Source organism: Anser brachyrhynchus, assembly GCF_964034855.1.
Source record: "Anser brachyrhynchus genome assembly, chromosome: 15".
Taxonomy (NCBI): domain Eukaryota; kingdom Metazoa; phylum Chordata; class Aves; order Anseriformes; family Anatidae; genus Anser; species Anser brachyrhynchus.
The window spans coordinates 14,465,716-14,483,835 of NC_137733.1; the positions used below are offsets into that span (position 1 = coordinate 14,465,716).

General features: G+C 59.6%; 2 protein-coding genes across 2 annotated transcripts; one reads left to right on the forward strand and one right to left on the reverse strand.

The window, feature by feature from the left end:
• Positions 1–1,892: 1,892 nt before the first annotated feature.
• Positions 1,893–9,031, forward strand: ARPC1B (actin related protein 2/3 complex subunit 1B). The gene is made up of 10 exons (XM_080557428.1): positions 1,893–2,052; positions 4,646–4,719; positions 5,391–5,495; positions 6,156–6,378; positions 6,774–6,881; positions 7,015–7,221; positions 7,587–7,662; positions 7,759–7,955; positions 8,161–8,251; positions 8,684–9,031. Exons 2-10 carry the CDS (start codon positions 4,656–4,658, stop codon positions 8,720–8,722), a joined length of 1,110 nt encoding a protein of 369 aa, XP_080413554.1. The 5' UTR covers positions 1,893–2,052; positions 4,646–4,655; the 3' UTR covers positions 8,723–9,031.
• A 1,396-nt stretch (positions 9,032–10,427) lies between these two features.
• PDAP1 (PDGFA associated protein 1) lies at positions 10,428–18,058 on the reverse strand. Its single transcript, XM_080557432.1, has 6 exons — positions 17,947–18,058; positions 15,630–15,721; positions 13,531–13,638; positions 13,038–13,159; positions 11,973–12,124; positions 10,428–11,291 (listed from the first exon to the last, which is right to left on the reverse strand). The coding sequence occupies exons 1-6, from the start codon at positions 17,957–17,959 to the stop codon at positions 11,233–11,235; spliced, it is 546 nt and encodes a 181-aa protein (XP_080413558.1). The 5' UTR covers positions 17,960–18,058; the 3' UTR covers positions 10,428–11,232.
• Between the last annotated feature and the right edge of the window lie 62 nt (positions 18,059–18,120).

Below are 18,120 nucleotides of genomic sequence, written 5' to 3' on the forward strand. Positions count from 1 at the left end.
GGTGATGTCCGGCAGGATGTCCTGCTGCCATTCTGTCTCCTCTTTCTGTGAGCCACGTGAAGGCAGGTGCTTTGCTTGGCCTCTGCCATTTTCTCACTCGCCAACACTGTCGGGGTGTCCTCGTGTCCAGCGTGGGTGAGGATTCACTCCCGTATTTCAGCTAGCTGCAGCACCAGGCCTGCTAGCACGTGCTTGCTGTATGTGCTGGGGTTAACGGTGCCGTTGAAAGCAATGTTCACAAGAAAGCTCGTGGTTTTGCAGTCTTAATTACAGGCTGGCTGCATATGCTCGCTGCTCCGCGCCAGCTAGCAGACTGTTAGGGGCAAGGAGCGGGGCTCCGCGCGAGCGGGGATGCCAGAGTGTTCCCGGGGGCCTGTCTGAAAGCTCCGAGTCTCCGAACAAAAAGATGCAGAATTGCTGCCGCTTTTCATCCCTTTTCCCCACCTCCAAAATCATTCCCAGCAAAAAACCGTTCTGGCATCTCCCCTGCCTGTGCGGGGGGCGTTTCAGCAGAGGCCCCAAGCTTTCCACCACAAGCGGCAGTGGGCGCAGGAGGATCTTTCCGCTCAAGGAAACGGTGGTGAAAGCAGTTACGTGGTTTAGTCAAACCTTGGGTGGGATCTGGCAAGAGATCCAGCGTGGCTGCTCCTTCCTCCCCGGGCTCGGCAGCGCTTGCTGAATCCCCCGTGGGCGGCCAAGCCCCGGGGAAGTCCAAGCAGCGCTCGAAGCCTGTGGGTCTCCGGTGCAGGCTGCTCGCTGCGCTCATCAGCGCGGCTCAGGGAAGAGCCGCAGCAGGAGCAGCCTCGAGAAACCATGAGTAAATGCCACAGGAGACGAGGAAGTGCTCTGCAGGCAGTGCTGGGGTGAGGCTGATGCTCCTCTCCCCTTCTGGTTAGGGAGGTACCCCGATTCCTGCCGCGGGAGTTACTGAGCCGTTGTTCGTGCACGTCCCTGCCTGCAAGGCGTTTGATGTGAAGTGGCAGGCAGAGGGATGGTGACTTGTCCTGCGTCCTCCTGTCCTGTCCTCCCGTCCTGCTCAGATGAGGGCTGCTGCTCTTGGCACAAGTCTTCGCAGCCCTGGTGCAAGAGGCAGCAGCGGGATGCTGGAAAAGCCTGAACTCTCCTGGTCAAGAGCAGATTCAGAGCAGCTCATAACCGAGAGAGGACTGGAGGAAAGTTGCAGGCAGAAGGAAAAACTTCAGAAAGGTTTTAGGACCAGGGGAGAGATGAGTTACCTGCTCAGCGCCACCCCACAGAGCTTTTACCTGTGGCTGACCTGTAACCTGGGGATCAGTTCTGTGGCTTAACAAATACAAGGTTATTGCGTCCACCTCCTGCAGCTGGGAAATGCCACCAGGACCCTGTCCTCCCCCTGTGAGACCCCGATGCGCTGCTGTCCTGGTTCCGCAATGTGAACATCCCCTCCCTGGTTGCTTTTGGGGTCAGAGGGAAGCGCATCCCCGTGTGTGACTTCACCCTGGCTGCAGCAGGGCGGCAAGGACCTGAAGCTTCTCTCTCCTTTCCCAGCTCTTTAATTAGGAGTCGCCCGGAGAACGGGATTTAAACCAGCTGGCTCTGAAGCGGGAGGAAAAAAAAAGAGGGGTGCAGGGGGTGTAGGCGCACGGTGCAGCCGGCTCGGTCCCGCTGGGCACAGCGGGATGCAGGAACCGGCACCCAGCACGGCGAGGTCCTGCCGAGCCCCAGCTCTCCCCGTGCGATGCTGCCACGCGTTTCTCCCCGCGGGTGGGCTCTGGTACGACACGGGCCGAAGTCCTCCCGCATCCCACCGAGCATCCCGGGAGCATCCCGGGGCCGCTGCGTGGCCGGCAGCCCGTCCACGTGCGGCGGAGAGGCCTGGCGCTCGCAGGGGCAGGGCGGCCGCCGAGCAGCTCCGCGCTCCCCCAACGCCCACGTAAGGAAGTGGTTGCGTTTCTCGGAGAGGAAAAGGGAAGTCGGGCTGCCTCCGCGGGGCAGCCAGCAACTCCCGCTCGCTGCGTGCTGGCTGGTTCGTGTCGACTGCCCAGAGTCCACGAACTCGCCCTGCCCGCCAAGGTAAGGAGCGGGGAGGCTGCCGGGAGAGCCGGGTGCGTCCCGCTGCGCCCGGGGGGGACCTCGTGCCCCGGCTGCTGAACGCAGGGAGGGGGCGAAGCCCTGCTGGGACGGGGCCGGTTTGGGACCGAGGTGGGTTGAGGCAGCGCCTCGCTGCTGGTGGGTTTTGTCGTGGGGGTGTTTTGGGAGTTTGTTGCCAGGTTTGGTGGCGAGTTTTGAGGTTTGTTTGGGTGCTGGTGAGCGCCAGGGTGCTGGGGAGGGTGCCCCGGGAGGGGCTGGTGCCAGCAGAGCGGGAGCTGGGGGCGATGTGTCCTCTCCTCCCCGGCCATCAGCCGCCTCCAGCTTTGCCCAGCACGAGGAAGAGGAGGGTCGGAGCTGCCCCTCGCCTGCCCCCTGCACGCCTGGGGGCATCGATGGCTCCCCGGGGCCGGGCTGGCTCCTGGGGCACCCGCACCAACAGCGAGGCGCAGGGACGGGTGTCCCCCCCCGGGATGGCTGCGGCAGGGTGGGTGACACCCCGCGGGCACCACGGGGAGGAGAAGGGTGCTCGGGGGGGGCCGTGCTTCGGCCTCAGGGCTCGGCAGAGGATGGGGGCTGCTGGGGGGGCCTGGTGGCTGCACGCCAGGCTCAGTGGCTCGGGCAGAAGTGAAAACAGAGCAGCTTCAGCGCGCGGCTTCCTTCTCCTGCTCAGCCCCTGCCAAGGTTTGGTTATCTCCTCCAAGGATGTTTCCCAACTTCTCGGCGCCTCGGGGCTGAGCGGGGAAGATAACCGAGCTGTGGCCATCCCCAGTCCTGCCTTCCGTTGTCCCCCAAAAGCCCCTTCCCTCCCTCCAGAGCCTCTGCCTCCGAGCAGGGGTAGCAGGAGGCGAGGGCAGCCCCGAATTTTGGGGCATCTTCCTGCACAGCTCTGCCCGGGGCACGAGCAGGGGATTACTGAGGCTGCCAGCCCGGCGCTGCAGGAACGAGACGTAAGCTGCTGACGGGTGCAGCAGCGGCCGAAAGCCGAGTTTCTCTCTGAGAGCTTCCGCTCCCCGCTCCGACGGCTCGGCAGCGGAGCCCTGCCCGGCAGAGCTGGGGCTGAGCGTGACAAATGAGCCCGGTGAGGAGGGAGACCGGGCAGCTTCCCAGGCCTCGGAGCACCCAAAGCAACCAAAACAAAAAGAAAAAAAAAAAAAAAGAAAAAAAAGAAGAAAAAAGGCATTGCCATTTCCTTACGGCGCGTTTCAGCAGGAAATCGATGCCTCGCACCCCTGCCTCCCGCCCCGGAGCGGTGTCAGCCCGATGCAGCACATTTTTCTGCTCCAGATCTTTTGCCATGCCAGCAGCACGGCCCCCGTCCGTCGATTTTATTCGGTGTTTGCGGTGTGGCTCCGTCCCTGGGCCGTGGCTGGGGGCTGCCGGGTTCTCCTCCGGGTGCAAGGCGAGGTTTTTGGGGTGAAGCTGCACCGGGGTGCGCAGCGAGGCTCACGCTCGGGTGCTGCTGGTGGTGCTCAGCGTTATTTCTGGGCAAAAAAAACCCTCCGAGGCTCACAGGCACTGAGGGGGGAGCTCCTGGAGGGGGCTTGCACCCACCCATGGGTGCCTGCGGCCCCACGTCCTTCCCCGGTGGGGTTGGGTGGTTTGGGGGGGGGGTGTAGGGGCAGGGTGTGCGCCCCACATCGCCGCCGGGATTTCTCTGCGTGCGAGCGCAGGTGGCGGGGCTCCACATCTCCTTTCCGCTCAAGGGACGGAGCTAGGAGGGACTTCTTTCCTTCCCCTGTCAGGTTTTTAGCTGCCAGAGAAAAACTGGCGACGCTCTGGGAGCCTCCCCGAAACACCGAAACGCCCGTGACTAACCCTCACCCCTAACGCCCTGCCGGGGTGTCCCCCAAATTCGGTGCCTTGCCCCAACCCCGTGGCGGAGGGGACGCATCCAGCACCCTCTCCCTGGCACGGGGAGCTCAGCACCGTGCCACCGCCCCGTCCCGCGGCTCCTGGCAGCGGCCAGGGGAAGGGATTAGTCACTGGATGGGACGGAGGCGCCTCCGCCGCCGGGCTTTGGCTCTTCCTAAATGAGAGGCGGGGAAGGAGGGTGGTGGAGCAGTCTGAGGGAGGGGGTGCTGAGCACCCTGGGGACCCCGCGGTGGGCTCGGGGCTGGCACCGGGGTCCCCGTCTGCCCGGGGTGCCCGGATGGCTGCTGGCCGTGCCGAGGTGCCGACGTGGTTAGGAAGTGGCCGGGAGCCGTCCCCGCGCCGCCTTCCTGCGTTATCAGGGCGTTATCAGGGCGCCCCCGCTTCCTCCGGCCTCTCCCAGCGCGGGGGGGCTCCTGCCAGGGACTGCGGGGCTGGGGAGGGGGTCGGTCCCGGTGCAGGGAACGAGGTGGCCGGGGTGGGACATGGGGGGCACGTGGGACAGGAAGCGTCTCCTCAGCACCCCCTCCCCAAATCTGGGCTCCGTGGGGTCCCCTCGGCCTCACCTGGGCAGGCTGTGAGCTCGGAACCCCCCCCCCCAGGTTGATGCCCCTTCCAGGGGAGGTTTGGGGGGATGGAAAGGAGAGGTGTCCCGCTGGGGTTGTCCCCGTGGCCTCATCCTGACGTGGTCTCGTCCCACCCGCAGCGAGCTCGCCATGGCCTACCACAGCTTCCTGCTGGAGCCCATCAGCTGCCACGCCTGGAACAAGGACCGGACCCGTAAGTACCCCCGAGCCCCGCCGGGACCGGGAGCTCCTCACACCAGGGCCCCCCCGTCCCCAAATCCCCGGGGACGACCCCAAGCGCCGAGCATGCCAGGGTGGGGACAGGCACCCCGCATCCCTGCCGGGGCTGAGCGATGTCCCCCCGGGTGGGACAGGGCTGGCATGGGGTCGGATTTGGGGCTGCGGGTCCTGCCGTGGATGGATTTTGGGGCTGGGTCAGGATGCGTCGCCCTCCCCATCTCAATCCCACTGCCGGGACGGAGCCCACGCAGGGGGTGTCAGGAGAGCAGAGCAGAGCGGAGGAGCTCTGCGGGTGATTCATGGCCGATGGCATTTCCCGGCCTGGGAGCGGGGGATGTGGGAGAGAACAAAAAGGGCTTTCTGCGACGGGGCAGCGTGCCGGGCAGGCGGGGCAGGACGGGGCCTGAGCACCCGCAGCCATCCCAAAACATCCCAAAACATCCCGTCCCATCCCGCGCGTCCCCTGGGACCACATTGCCGCACCGGGGCACGGAGGATGCAGGGCTGCGGGGTGTGGAGGAGTGCCCATGGGGCCGGGCAAACCCCACCGAGCCTGGGTGACGGGGACACGAGGAGCCTGTCCCCGCCGCCAGCAGAGCCGTGACCCAGGTGGGGGCCCTGCCCCGGCCGCTGTCCCCCCCGCAGAGATCGCCCTGTGCCCCAACAACCACGAGGTGCACATCTACCGCAAGGACGGCGCCAAGTGGAGCAAGGTGCACGAGCTGAAGGAGCACAACGGGCAGGTGACGGGTGAGTCCCCCCGGGACCGAGGGGATGGGGACGGGGGAACCAGTCCCAGCCCCACTTGGTGGGGCACCGGTGGCTTCTGGATGGGGTTGTGCAGAGGGTGGAGAGGGAGCAGCTCGTGTCTGGTGCTCCTGGGACTGATCCAGGGGGTCAGAGGGCACTGAGAAATGGAGGGGTGGGGTGGGGTGGGATGGGGTGGGATGGGATGGGATGGGTTGGGAAGAGGTGGGAGGGATAGGATGGGAAGAGGTGGGAGGAACGGGATGGGATGGGATTGGATGGTATGGGATGGGATGAGGTAGGAGGGATGGGATGGGATGGGAAGAGGTGGAAGGGATGGGATGGGACAGGATGGATGGGATGGGATGGGAGGGATGGGATGGGAAGAGGTGGGAGGAATGGGATGGGATGGGATGAGATGGGAAGAGGTGGGATGGGGTGGGATGAGATAGGAGGGATGGGATGGGAAGAGGTGGAAGGGATGGGACGGGACGGCTGGCATGGCATGGCATGGTGGTATGGAGGAGTAGGACAGAGAGGGACTCGGGGTCAGAGAGCAGGCAGAACATCTCTGCCTTCAGGTGTCCTCCATCCCCACGTGGTCCATCCCCATCCCATCCCCACGGCTCCCCCCACGCCACCACTGCCCCCTCTGCCTTGCAGGCATCGACTGGGCCCCTGAGAGCAACCGGCTGGTGACGTGCGGGACCGACCGCAATGCCTACGTCTGGACCCTGAAGGGCAACGTCTGGAAGCCCACCCTGGTCATCCTGCGGATCAACCGGGCCGCCCGCTGCGTCAAGTGGTCCCCCAAGGAGAACAAGTTCGCCGTGGGCAGCGGCTCCCGGCTCATCTCCATCTGCTACTTCGAGCAGGAGAACGACTGGTGGGGCTTGGCCAAGGGCTCGCGGGGTCCTTCGGGGGTGGGACGGGGGAAATAGATGGGTGGAGAGAGGGAGGGAAGGATGGGTGGGTGGGTGGGTGGATGGATGGATGGATGGATGGGTTGGGTGGTAGGAGACATGAGGATGTGGAGGTGATACAGGGGGAGATGGAGGAGGACGGAGATGAGGAGACTGATGGGGAGATGGAGGGAGCTGTTCCAAATCCCACTGCTGGGGATATTGCACGCCCCGTGCCCCGGCTGCTGTCATGCTCTGGTGGCCCAGAGCAATTCCTGGGGAGACACCCGGAGCCCTGACCACCCCCAGCCCTCCGCAAGCCCACGGGGGTGTCTGGGGGCTGTTTTGGGGGACACCAACTCCTCTGCTCTCCCCGCAGGTGGGTTTGCAAGCACATCAAGAAGCCCATCCGCTCGACGGTGCTCAGCCTGGACTGGCACCCCAACAACGTCCTGCTGGCCGCCGGCTCCTGCGACTTCAAGTGCCGGTGAGGGGCAGGGGGACAACGAGGGGGGACCCCAGGGATGGTGTGGGGGTCCCGTCCTGACACAGCATGGGACGAGCAGGGACGGAGGTCGCTCGGGGCAGGGGGGACATCACGGCTCTCTTTTCCCCGCCAGGATCTTCTCCGCCTACATCAAGGAGGTGGAGGAGCGGCCGAGCCCCACGCCGTGGGGCTCCAAGATGCCCTTTGGGGAGCTGATGTTCGAGTCGAGCAGCAGCTGCGGGTGGGTGCACAGCATCTGCTTCTCGGCCAGCGGCGCCCGCGTGGCCTGGGTGAGCCACGACAGCACGCTCTGCCTCGCCGATGCCAACAAGAAGATGGCGTAAGCGGGGCTGGGGTGCGGAGGGGGAGGGTCTCGGGGGGGGGGATTTTTGCTATGGGTGCCACCAAGGGGTGGGCTACGGGGTGTGGGGGGTGCAGCTGCTTTCCTGGGGCTGGAGCTGGGCTGAACCCCAAAATGATGTGGAGATGGAGATGGCATGGGGAGGAGGTGAAGGGCTGAACAGGGCTGGGAGGAGGAGGAGGAGGAGGCACAGCCTCTCCTTGCAGCATCACAGCCTGGCCCCATTCAGCCCCGCTCCCCTCGGCTGCTCCCGTGCTGTCTTGCATCTTCCACTTGTGTCATGAGTTTTGCCAGGCTCAGCACGGGGTCTTGGCTCACTTCTTACGGCCTGCTCTCCCTCGCAGCGTCGCCTCCCTCTGCACCGAGACCCTTCCCCTCCTGGCCGTCACCTTCATCACCGAGAACAGCCTGGTGGCCGCGGTGAGTCCGGGCTGGGTTTGCGGGCGGGCGCCACACCGGGGTGGTGCTGAGCCCCGGGGTGGTGCTGAGCGGGGCTGCGGCTCCCCCCCCCCCCAGGGCCACGACTGCTACCCGATGCTGTTCACCTACGAGGAGGGCCAGGGCGCGCTGACCTTCGGGGGGAAGCTGGACGTCCCCAAGCAGAGCTCCCAGCGCGGCCTCACCGCCCGCGAGCGCTTCCAGAACCTGGATAAGAAAGCGAGCTCGGACACCTCCAACGCCACGCTGGACACCGTGCACAAGAACAGCATCAGGTGCGTGGCGGGGAGGGCTGGGGGGGGGGGGACAGTTTTGGCTCTGGGGAACCCTGGGGCTGATTGGGGGTGCTGGCCCCAGAGCATCGTCCCCTGGCTGTGCTCCTGTCCGGCCCTGGAGCATCCCTGGGGAGATTGGGGGGGGTCCGGGCAGCCCCCAGGGCTCCAGGCTGACCCCCCCCCGCTGCCTCTTTGTGCCCCGCAGCCAGATCTCCGTGCTGGCGGGCGGGAAAGCCAACTGCTCGCAGTTCTGCACCACGGGGATGGACGGCGGCATGAGCATCTGGGACGTCAAGGTGAGGTGTTCCCCCCGGCTGGGAGAACCCAGTGTCAAACCCTCGTCAGCCACAGCTCTAATTGCAATCAGCGCTCCCTCAGTGTGCTCAGGAGGGGGGCACCTTGTCCCTGGGGCCCTCGCTGGGATCTCCTTCGAGCTGGGGCTGGCTGGGGGGCACTTTACAGCTCACCGTCAGAGGGGGTTTGTAGCCAGCCAGGCTGGGGCATCCATCCCCTTGCACAGATATCGAGCACCCTCTCCTGGCTTCCACTTTGCCCTCAGGGCTTGAAAAACGAGCCCAAACGAGACCAAGCTGGGACCTCCCGGGTCCACCAGCAGCACCCACCCCAGGGGACAGCCCCCCTCTACCCCCCACCCACCTCCAGGGCTCTGCGTGCCTTGGAAAAAGCCACACGCAGACGGTCTCCGACCCCCCCCCGTTTCGTTCCAGAGCCTGGAGTCGGCGCTGAAGGATCTCAAGATCAAATGAAGGAGGCAGCCGGGAAGGTGTCCGGCCGCCAGCCCGCCCCTGCTCCGCTGCTCCTGCCTGCTTTGTCCCCGTGCCACGCGAGCCCCCCGCGAGCCGCCCGCGCGCTCCCCCGGCTGCCAGCCAGCACGGGGCACCGGGCCGGTGGGCAGCCAGCCCCGCGGCTGCTCTAACACGAAGATAAAGGTTGTTCTGTTTTTTGTTTTTGTTTTTTTTAACTACTTTTGTTACCATCCTAACCGATGCTGGTCATACGTCGCTTAAAGAAGTAAAAAATAAAGCAGAGATTTTTTTTTTCCTGTGTATATCCAACGACGGTTTTGCTCCTTTTTTTAAGCTGGTTTGATGTGAATACACGTAAGTACGGCTCATCACGGCTGCATCACTGTGCCAGCATGTGTGCAAGTAATTTCTGCTGTCAGGACGAATCAGGACCGCGGGGACAAGGGGAACGTCACCTCCCCGGTCCCTGCTTCAGCACAGCTTTCGGAACAGGAACAGCAGAGAAGAGGTACGGGGGAGGCAGGTGGCGGTGAAGGAGCACAGTTCCTCGAATTGCTCGGGCACCGAGCGCCTCTTGGACGCCGGACAAGTCCCGTCAGCACCAGCTGTGAAGTCCCAGCTCTGGCACCCCAGGGTGCTGAACCTACCCGACCCTTTCCAGCTCGATACGGCAGGCTGGCTGGCCGGCACCTTTGATCGCAGCGTGCCCGGCTTCTAAATTCATCTCTCACTCAGGGCAAGAGCAGTCCCTCATCGCAGCGGGAAAACAAAGCCCCTCTGCTGTTCCCGTGAGTGCCAAGGAGACGGGATCCTTTTCAGAAGCTACAAGAGAAGTGGATAAATACTCGTACATATCAAAACAGGGTTTAATTGCACGTGGTAAACAACGGGCAAGGGCACAGGGCATCAAGTGGAGATTAAGTGCTTGGAAAAGCCTGGGCAAAGGCAGGAGGACCGGTAGGTTGCCAAGCAAGAGTTCCTCTCAAATCACTCCTCGGGTTTACGCCTTTGCCAGCCTTTATCCACATGCAGCCTCCCCGTACCAAGAAAGCAAATTCCCGCTGTGGTTTGAGCTCGCAGTGAGGTTCCCCATAACACATCCCTCTGCCACATCCTCCAAGCCAAATCCGTGCAGACGGGCACGGACGGCAGGGTCACGGAGAATAAATCGCAGCGTTTGCCATCCTGCGTCTTTACGCCTGTAACCTCTGCTAGCAACTCCTGCAGAGCCGGGAGCTCCCGTCTCAGCTCTGGGGTTGAATCTCCTCCAGTTTTTGGTGAGCCTGGGAAGCGCTGGTGTCCTGGCGCAGGCTAAGGGCAGGGCTCCCCGGGGCATAGCGGGTTAAAGCATCTCCTGCAGCCCCGCACTGTGAACCAGGACGGGGTGCTGGCAGTTTGGGGCCAGGCCTCCTGACACACCGACTGGGCTAGGCGGCAGCCCGAAGGTAACTGTTTGCTCCACTGCGGCAACCGGATTGTGCAAGACGTCCATCAGAGATGGAGAGGAAAAGCTTCTTGCCTTCGGGCTGCATCTGCTGATAGAGCTCCCGAACCCTGAGCCAAATTCACCACCACGAAGAGCAGAGAAGCAGCAAAGCAGCAGACTCGCAAGTCACCCCGCCACCAGGCTGCTGCCGCACCGCGCATCGCAGCAGCCGCCTGTACACGCGTGTTCATTTACACAAACACACAAGACAAGGACAGAGCAGTTATAATTTACATTTTAATCAGCCAAATATACAAGTTCTGTTGTTTTTTTCCTTTTTCCACCTTTATCGAGTGTTTTTTTTTCCCCCCATCTGGGTCTGATACAATTAATGATGTTTTTTTTTTTCCTTTAAACAAAGGATGATGTGGTTAAAAACTGGCACTATCCCTAATCAGGAGAAGAAACAAAATAACGAAGAGGAGGGAAAAGGGGGAGACCGGCTGCAAGAGATGAGGGATGAAAACGGGAAGGAACAGCACTCCAGATGTCCATGAAGTCAGGCTCTCAATTATACTGCAACACCCTGCAGCAAAATTTTATGGGCCGTTTGCCCGAAAGGATTCCTCAGATACATTATCCTTTGGGTTTTCATGAGCAAGTCAAAGTTCCCCACCCCATATGCCCCACCCCACAATGACCCCACAATCTATGTTCTTGCAATCTAATATTTAAAGCATCTCCCCTCCCGCACAGCTCCCTCCCGCCCCTGCTTCTCCCCCCCCCCCGCCCAAATCTATGAGTTCTTAATCCTAAAAACAGCAAAAACATTCAGGTTTTCGAACTGTTACAGAGAATCGCTGTTCAGCACAGTTCTGCACCGAAGATAGCAGCTGCCCCTAACCCCAAATGGAAATCTGTGCCAGGATGAAGACAAACACATCGTCAGTGTCTCTTGGAGGTGGAGGTGACTTCGATGCCGCAGTGTAACCCCACGTGGCACCTATGGTATGCAACACGACAGAGTTCCTGGCAGGCACCAGGCACGGCTTCCCGGCGATTCCTCCTCTCGCGCGTCCTGCGCTTACTTGTTAAGGGACAGGGACTGCAGTCTTTTACCCGCCATCGCCGCTTCGTCTTTTGCTGGAGGAGGGAAAGAACAGAGGGGTTAGGGTTTCACAGCGCACGTCGGGGCTGGTGGTAGCCTGGCAGCCCCCGAGACTGAAATCTTGCTGGCCACGTGCAGCGAAGTAAGCAGGGAAAAGTTCTGACCCTCCCCACTAACTCCTGGTACCGCCCCTCCAGGGTAAGCAGGAGCAGCCCTCCCTGCTCCTTCCCTTCTGGCCCTGGCTTCCCTTCAGGCTTCTGCAAACCACCCCGATGCTGATGCAGTTTCCCTGTGGAAGCCGCTGGGAGCACACTCGTTAGGGTTCTGGTTCTCTATCAGAGCTGAAGAGGAAATCCCAGCACGGGAGGAATGCCGCAAACTCCCTGTGCGGTCTGGATCCCCAGCATGCATCCAGCAGAAGGCACTCGATAAATCCCCCAAATCAGAGCTAGCACTGCCCGGGACGCTGAGGACAACGTGGGTATCAAGAGCAATTCCCTTCTCTTCTCGCCTGCTCCCTATTCAGACGCCCTAGAGCTATGTAAGAGTGAACCAGCTGAATGTAGTTTTGATGAGAGGAGTCACGATGACACTCAGCAACACCACGCAGTCTCAGGCGAGGAGGGACTACGACATGTGATAGCAGAAGTCATACCTCACGGCAGTACGGCCATTGCAAAAGAGAAGTAATAGGAGAGGATTAATTACTCTCTAACCTTTCCTTTCCTCTTCTTTCTTTCTGGCAGCTTCTTCCCTTTGCTTCCGAATGATGGCTAGTCGGGCGAGATCTGCCTTCGCTTGTTCTGTTTTGCCAGCTAGGTGCATTTTCATGTATCTTTCTTTTGCCTTTTGTTTCTCGATCTCCTCCCTGTTTGAGCGAAACACACCGGCCGTTAGAGCACCCCGGTGAGCGTGCAGGTACTGACAGACACCAGGGGAAGCTTTCTGACTGGAAAACAAGGTGAGTACAGAGCTGGGCTGCCTGCAGAGACTGGGGGACCCTGTCACCAGTTTTCAAGGGCGTTACATCTGTTGCAGGGATGATGTGAAGTCAAGGAATTTCTACCTTCAGCTAAATAAGAGCACTGAATTAGCCCCAGACTACGCAGCACTGTAACATTCTCCCCAGAAGTACGCCTCAAGGGTACTTCTGCTGAAGGCATCTATCCCAACTAATCAAACTTAAACAATCTATTCCAAACAATCAAGATTAAATCTTTCACTCTGAAACTCTCCGTTGCTAAATGAAACTAGGAGATTAAACGTTGCTTCTCACCTTATTCATCAGCTCAAACAAAAATTTCAACACGAACCCAGGAGTCTGGGAAACTGCTACCTGCCACAAGGGCACCTTTTGTAGCAAGATCAGAGCAGACCTCAGCGTGAACTTTGGTTAATGGATTTTGGTTACACCTCATTTTTGGCATAAAACTTCAGGAGAGAAACGGCCTACGTCTGCTTCACGGCGACAAACTTCACTCAGCACAGCGGGCCGAGGTGCCTGGCCCCGGGGCAGACAAAGCTACTCCCAGAAGACAGATGGCTTCTGTAAAAACTTCTGTAAAGTTTGTAAGGAAAGCCATTTTGAAACAAAGTGAATCCTGCCTGACAGGTTGCTGCTGCTCAGCGTCAGCCTTAGAGGGCAACACAGATGAAGGGCTTCCCTGAAACACCAGCGCACACGCGGCAGGGAGACGCTTCTCCACATTAAGCTGCTGCCAGCAGCACGTGGGAAACTCCAGGACCACGCCAGCTCCTCCCGAGGCAGGAGGAAAACTCACCGCTCTCGTCGCGAGAGTTCCTTGGGTCCATCCAGGTCCAGCTGAGTTACTTTTTTGGTTGTCTGAATTACACGATTGGGATTCTCTATGTCTATCAACCCTTCCACGCCTTTGCGCTTTTGCTAAGGTTTAAGAAGAAGAGGAAAGGTAAGAAGCTCTGTTCTGCCATACCCCAAATCACGTTGCATCAGAACGCATCAAATGCCCTGCACCACACCCCAAAAGTAGAATTCAAGGTAGTTTCACCACCAGACAGCAAAACCATTTGTGAACCAAGATTTATAACCACCAAACATCTTTGGTGTTCTTTGAAGATGATCTTGCCTTTGCGTTTCACTTAAAAAATACACAGATTATCACTCTGAGGACAAAAGGGAGTCAAGTAAGGTTTTTTTTGGCTTCTAAAAATAGTTTTTCCATAAAAGATTTACTGTAGATAGCTCTGAAAGAGAACTCCATGCAAATGCGTTACGTGCCCTGAGTATTACACTACCTGATAATCCTCGTCATCTTCATCACTCTCATCTGAATCTAAAGACTTCTTCTCCTTTTTGGGGTCCCCTGTTGCTCCTTCGCCTCCCTCTTCTTGCTCCTCTTCTTCCTACAGAAATCACAGGAAGAAAACACGTCAATAAAATTCCCAGCGACTCTTAAACGAGATCGTTTTGGAGGGATGATGCACGGCTCCGAGCACTGCTGCTCCTGACACAGCCCACCGAGGGTGCCTCGCTCTACCAGAACGAGAGCTCATTCTCAACACAGTTACGTGAGCATCACCTGCCCCAGCAGATCTCCTCCAAGCAACTCTGCTGCTCTCTCCACTTAACAGGCCACGAAAACTATTGTAAAAGACAGAACTGGCTCTTCGCTTTCCCCAAATGAAGGATCTCCAGAAGAATTTCGGCCTGAATTTCCAGTGCACTGCCTCTGAGGGACCAGAAGCTACACAGATGTGGCATGATGGATCCCAGCCTCGATCCAGATAAAAAAAAACTAAAGAGAAAATTGCCAGCCATCAACTAGAATGGTGTTTCTAGTGGAAACATAAGAAATTGCAGCCTTTCCAGCACAGCTTTTACTAATCAGCGTCTAGGAATTAATTTGTAAATCATTAGAAGATAATCACAGAATATCCCGAGTTGGAAGGGACCCATAAGGATCATCAAGTCCAACTCCAAGATAAGATTAGGGAAACTAACATGGGTGTGAAAAGCTTGCTTTACCATTATCAAACATCCCTCATCAGAGCAGCTGGCAAAGCAGAGGAGCTATGGGCAGGAGGAGGAGTATTTTAAGTCTCCACAGACTTCCCCTAATGAAACTGGGTTGGATGTAACCATCACTATGTGGTACGGATGATCACAGCAGAAAAAAATCCTCAAAAAGCAGTCCTCTGAGGGCTGTTGTGTTTTTGTTTTTATAAAACCAGACAGACATCTCACGTGGGGCCCCGCCGAGGCTCGTTCTGTTCTGTTCCCACTTGGTATTTTTATTAACGACTTGGATGGCGAAAAGTCTTGTGAATTCAAAGTTTGTGAATGACATTGTGCAAGAGCGAGGAGCTGAGCTCATTTTGGAAAACAGGATCAGAACCGTAAGCGGCTTCAGTAACTGGAAGGACAGCACGAAGCCAGGAAGGTGGAATAAGAAAACAAACCAAGAGGAGTCACGCTACAGAATAAGAAATGCGACACAAAGTTGGAATATCTGGCTAAGCAGCAAACCACGCAATCATCTAGAGTTACAGCTGGTCAAATCATTCAAAGGGAGTCAACAATATGGCTCGTAACAGCTTGGAAGGGTAACCTGCTTCTGGGATTTACTCATCAGTGTTTCCTACCCAGGGTATAATTATCCCGCTGCAGTCAGTGCTGTGAGGTTTCAGCCAGAGTCGTGAGTTCAGGCTTAGGCAGCACTTTCAGAAAGTCACCGAAAACAGCGTTGAGAGTCAGCGTAGCTGGGATAATTTGGCAACGCAAGAGAGCAAGTACCGCAGAAAGCAGCTGTGGTTTTTGTAACGCCAGCCCGGTAGCTGCAGGGGAAGGCGGACTCACAAACCCATGGTGGGGCACACAGACGCCCAAAAAAGAGCTCGCACCAGAAAAATCTGTTACTTCTCCCGGAGACAAATGAGAAAACCACGTGTAAAGAAAGAAGTCAAAGGAATTTAGTCCATTAAAACTAGAGAAAGGTCAAATACGCTGTTTTCAAGAAATGAAAGCTGTCAAGACGTGAGCCCCTTTTCTCCGCAGCCAAGCTGCAGAGCAGGAGTGAGGAACGAGCTTATGCTGAAGAGCAGAACGATGAATTACGGGAGGAAAAGATGCCGAGAGCTGCTGTGTAATCATCTCCCTCGTCCTTTAACCTTCAGAGGGCTGACAGACGGTCGGCCTGGCCTCACTTCCACGAGGAACTCAACTGGATCCCACCTTGCAGCCTCCCCAGGCACTGGTGTCGAGAATTCACATTGCGATCACTGTCGGAATGGTCTGCAACACCCCGGTGAGCTGACATTTCTCGTGAGCTGCAAATCAAGCGTGCTGTGCAAGCCCGGAGTTAGCACGGTAAGCACAAACCAAGGCAAACACCTACCCTTGCCTTCTGCTTTTCTGCTTGGAGCTGCGCATCGATCTCTTCGGGACTCGTGTACTGTCTTGCCCGGCCTTTGTGGCCTCCTTTTCTACCTGCACAAAAATAAAATCAATAGATTAATCAATAAATGGGTTAGTGATGAGCTTCCAAAAAGCTTGACTCCTCCTGCAGCACACGCTCTGGATTTTTCGGCGCGCACAGGACGAGCCCAAACAGAATCCAAAGGAAAAAAAAAAAAAAAAAGAGACACGTTGGATTTGCTACCCTCAGTGAAGCCTGCGGCTTCTCTGATTCCCCTCCCGGGCTGCCGAGCTGTTCCCAGCCCCAGCCCCGCTCCCGTTCCCTCCCCAGCAGGGATCCCGGCGCGTTCGTGCCGCGGCAGCAGCTCCCAGCAGCTCTGCCGCTGCCCGGCTCGCCTCCCTCAGCCCCTCCCTGAGCTGAGGCTGTGCCAAGGGAGAACAGGGAGCCAATTGGACAAAAGCTTCGGGAATTGAAGCGAGAGCTGAGGAACTCGTAAAAGGCGCCTCCATGTTTCAGCGCTTTATAAGGGAAACCAAAAACAAGCGCTAGAAACCAGGAAGAAGGGAGAGGGGGCTCGGCTGGGCGGCCTGCTCGGCCCTCCAGAGCAAAATCCTGCGGGTTCCTGTGGAATTGCGAAGCCATCAGTGCTTCCTGCAAGCGGCTGCTCTGCTTATGTCGTCAGAGCTGAGAGCTGCTGCCAAAAGCAAGCCGGAGAGCTCGGGGTAAAACCCGTGCGCAAGACCAGCAAAACCCCAGCAGCTCGTGCGAGGGAGCCGTGCTCCTGCAGGCGTCTCGCAGCCCGCAGGAAAGCCTCGTGCTCCTCTCCCTTCCCACCTGCCGAGGACAAGGAGACGTCCCAGCGGCGTGGAGGGGGGACGGATGTCCCTCCTGACGGGGGAGCCCCATCACCGCCGGGCCCCGTGTCACGGCCACGCCCGGCCGCACTTGTCGGGCTCTTTGAGGCAGCCCTCGAGGGCTTTGGGAATTCGTTTTCTGAGCACTTCTGGCTCAGAAAACGAGCGCAGACCAATTCTCATACGTTTTAGCTTGGTAAAAGCCGAGCTGCGCGGTAAAATCTCTCGAAACGCCCCTAGGAAGCCTCACAGAGCCCCCCCCGCGAAAGGTTTTTCTGGCACGAGACGGGGAGCGCAATTCTCTACAATCAGTTTTGGAAGCTCACGGGCACTCACCCCACCAGCACAAGCAGGGCACCGCTGCCCCCCGAGCCCTGCTTTCCCCGTTCCCGGCCACCCCACGTGGCGCCACCGACACACGTGGGGAACTCGAGCTCCGAGGGAGCGCCGGAGCCGTCACGTCGCCGCCCAGCAAGTGACAGCGCTCCGAAAGGCGCACCGGCAGGGCACCTGACACACCGCGCGGCACCAAGAAAATCCACCCGGCCTGCCCCAGCGCTCGCTGCAGGCTCGGCAGCTGCCGGCAGCCTTCCTGCCGTACGTCAGGCTCTGAACTGAAGAAGACAAAACCCCGGTAACAGCACCCTGAAAGGAATTATCTTGCACAAAAGCTTGAAAAAGCAAACAAACCGAAGGGGGAATCAGCCGCGGGGCTGCTCTGATCTACACCTGAGCCAGCCCAGAGCGGACGAGGCGCAGGGCACCCCGCGTGGGGCCGGCGGTGCCACCGGCTCGGCCCCCACAGGGCCCGCCTGGGGGGCTCGGCGCAGGGCAGGAGCTGGATGAGCACCGCAGGGGGCGATCGGATGAGCTGAGGGCAGGCCCCGCACCTGGCAGCGCCCCCACCGCATCCCCCCCTCCCGGGCACCTCGGGGCGGCCGCAAGGGCCTCAGCGGAACAGCGGCGAGGCGTCCGGCCCCCGGCACCGCTTCCACACCGCGACCCGCGGAGAGGGGGGGGTGGGCTGAGGTAAAAAGGGGTCGGCTGCCCGGCTGGGCAATTAAATCCCAATTAAAACAATTAAAGCGAGGGGGAAAAACCGAGAAGAACCGAGCGGAACGCCCCGAGCCGGGGGATGCCCGGCAGGGTCGCCGAGCCCAACGCCCAGCTCCATACAGGCCCCCTCAAAACCCCCCCCCAAAAAAACAAAAAACCCAAAATCCCCCATTCTGAGCCCATCCCGAGAGAGAGCCCGTCCCCCCCCGGCCCCAGCGCCTCAGGGGAGCCCCGGCCCGGCCCCGACCCGCGGCTGCAGCCCCCCGCCCGGCCCCCCACCGCCTCACGGGGGACCCCCAAATAAAGAAATTAAAGGGAAATAGGGAAATAAACCGAACCGGGGTGGGGGGGGGGCTCCGGGCCCTGCCCCCCACCCCCCTCCCCACCTCCTTTCGGCATCGCGGCGATGGCGGCTGCAGCGCGGCCCCCCCCCGGCCCCCAGCGCCGACCCGGAAGCGGAAGCCGCCCCCTCCCGCCCCGCCCCTCCCGCTCAGAGCCCTCCCCGCGAGGTCCCCGCCGCGGGGGCTGTCTCCTCAGCGCCTGCTCGTCCGCCGCCCTTC

Bases quoted from the DNA above. Each gene is read 5' to 3' on its own strand.
- ARPC1B (XM_080557428.1), top strand. From the start codon at position 4,656: ATGGCCTACCACAGCTTCCTGCTGGAGCCCATCAGCTGCCACGCCTGG. The intron at 4,720-5,390 runs GTAAGTACCCCC...TCCCCCCCGCAG, and splicing joins CTGGAACAAGGACCGGACCC to AGATCGCCCTGTGCCCCAAC. The intron at 6,379-6,773 runs GTGGGGCTTGGC...CTCTCCCCGCAG, and splicing joins TTCGAGCAGGAGAACGACTG to GTGGGTTTGCAAGCACATCA.
- PDAP1 (XM_080557432.1), bottom strand. The intron at 13,639-15,629 runs GTAGGTGTTTGC...TGATTTCTGTAG, and splicing joins CAGAAAAGCAGAAGGCAAGG to GAAGAAGAGGAGCAAGAAGA. The intron at 11,292-11,972 runs GTTAGAGAGTAA...TCCCTCCTCCAG, and splicing joins GAAAGAAGAGGAAAGGAAAG to CAAAAGACGAAGCGGCGATG.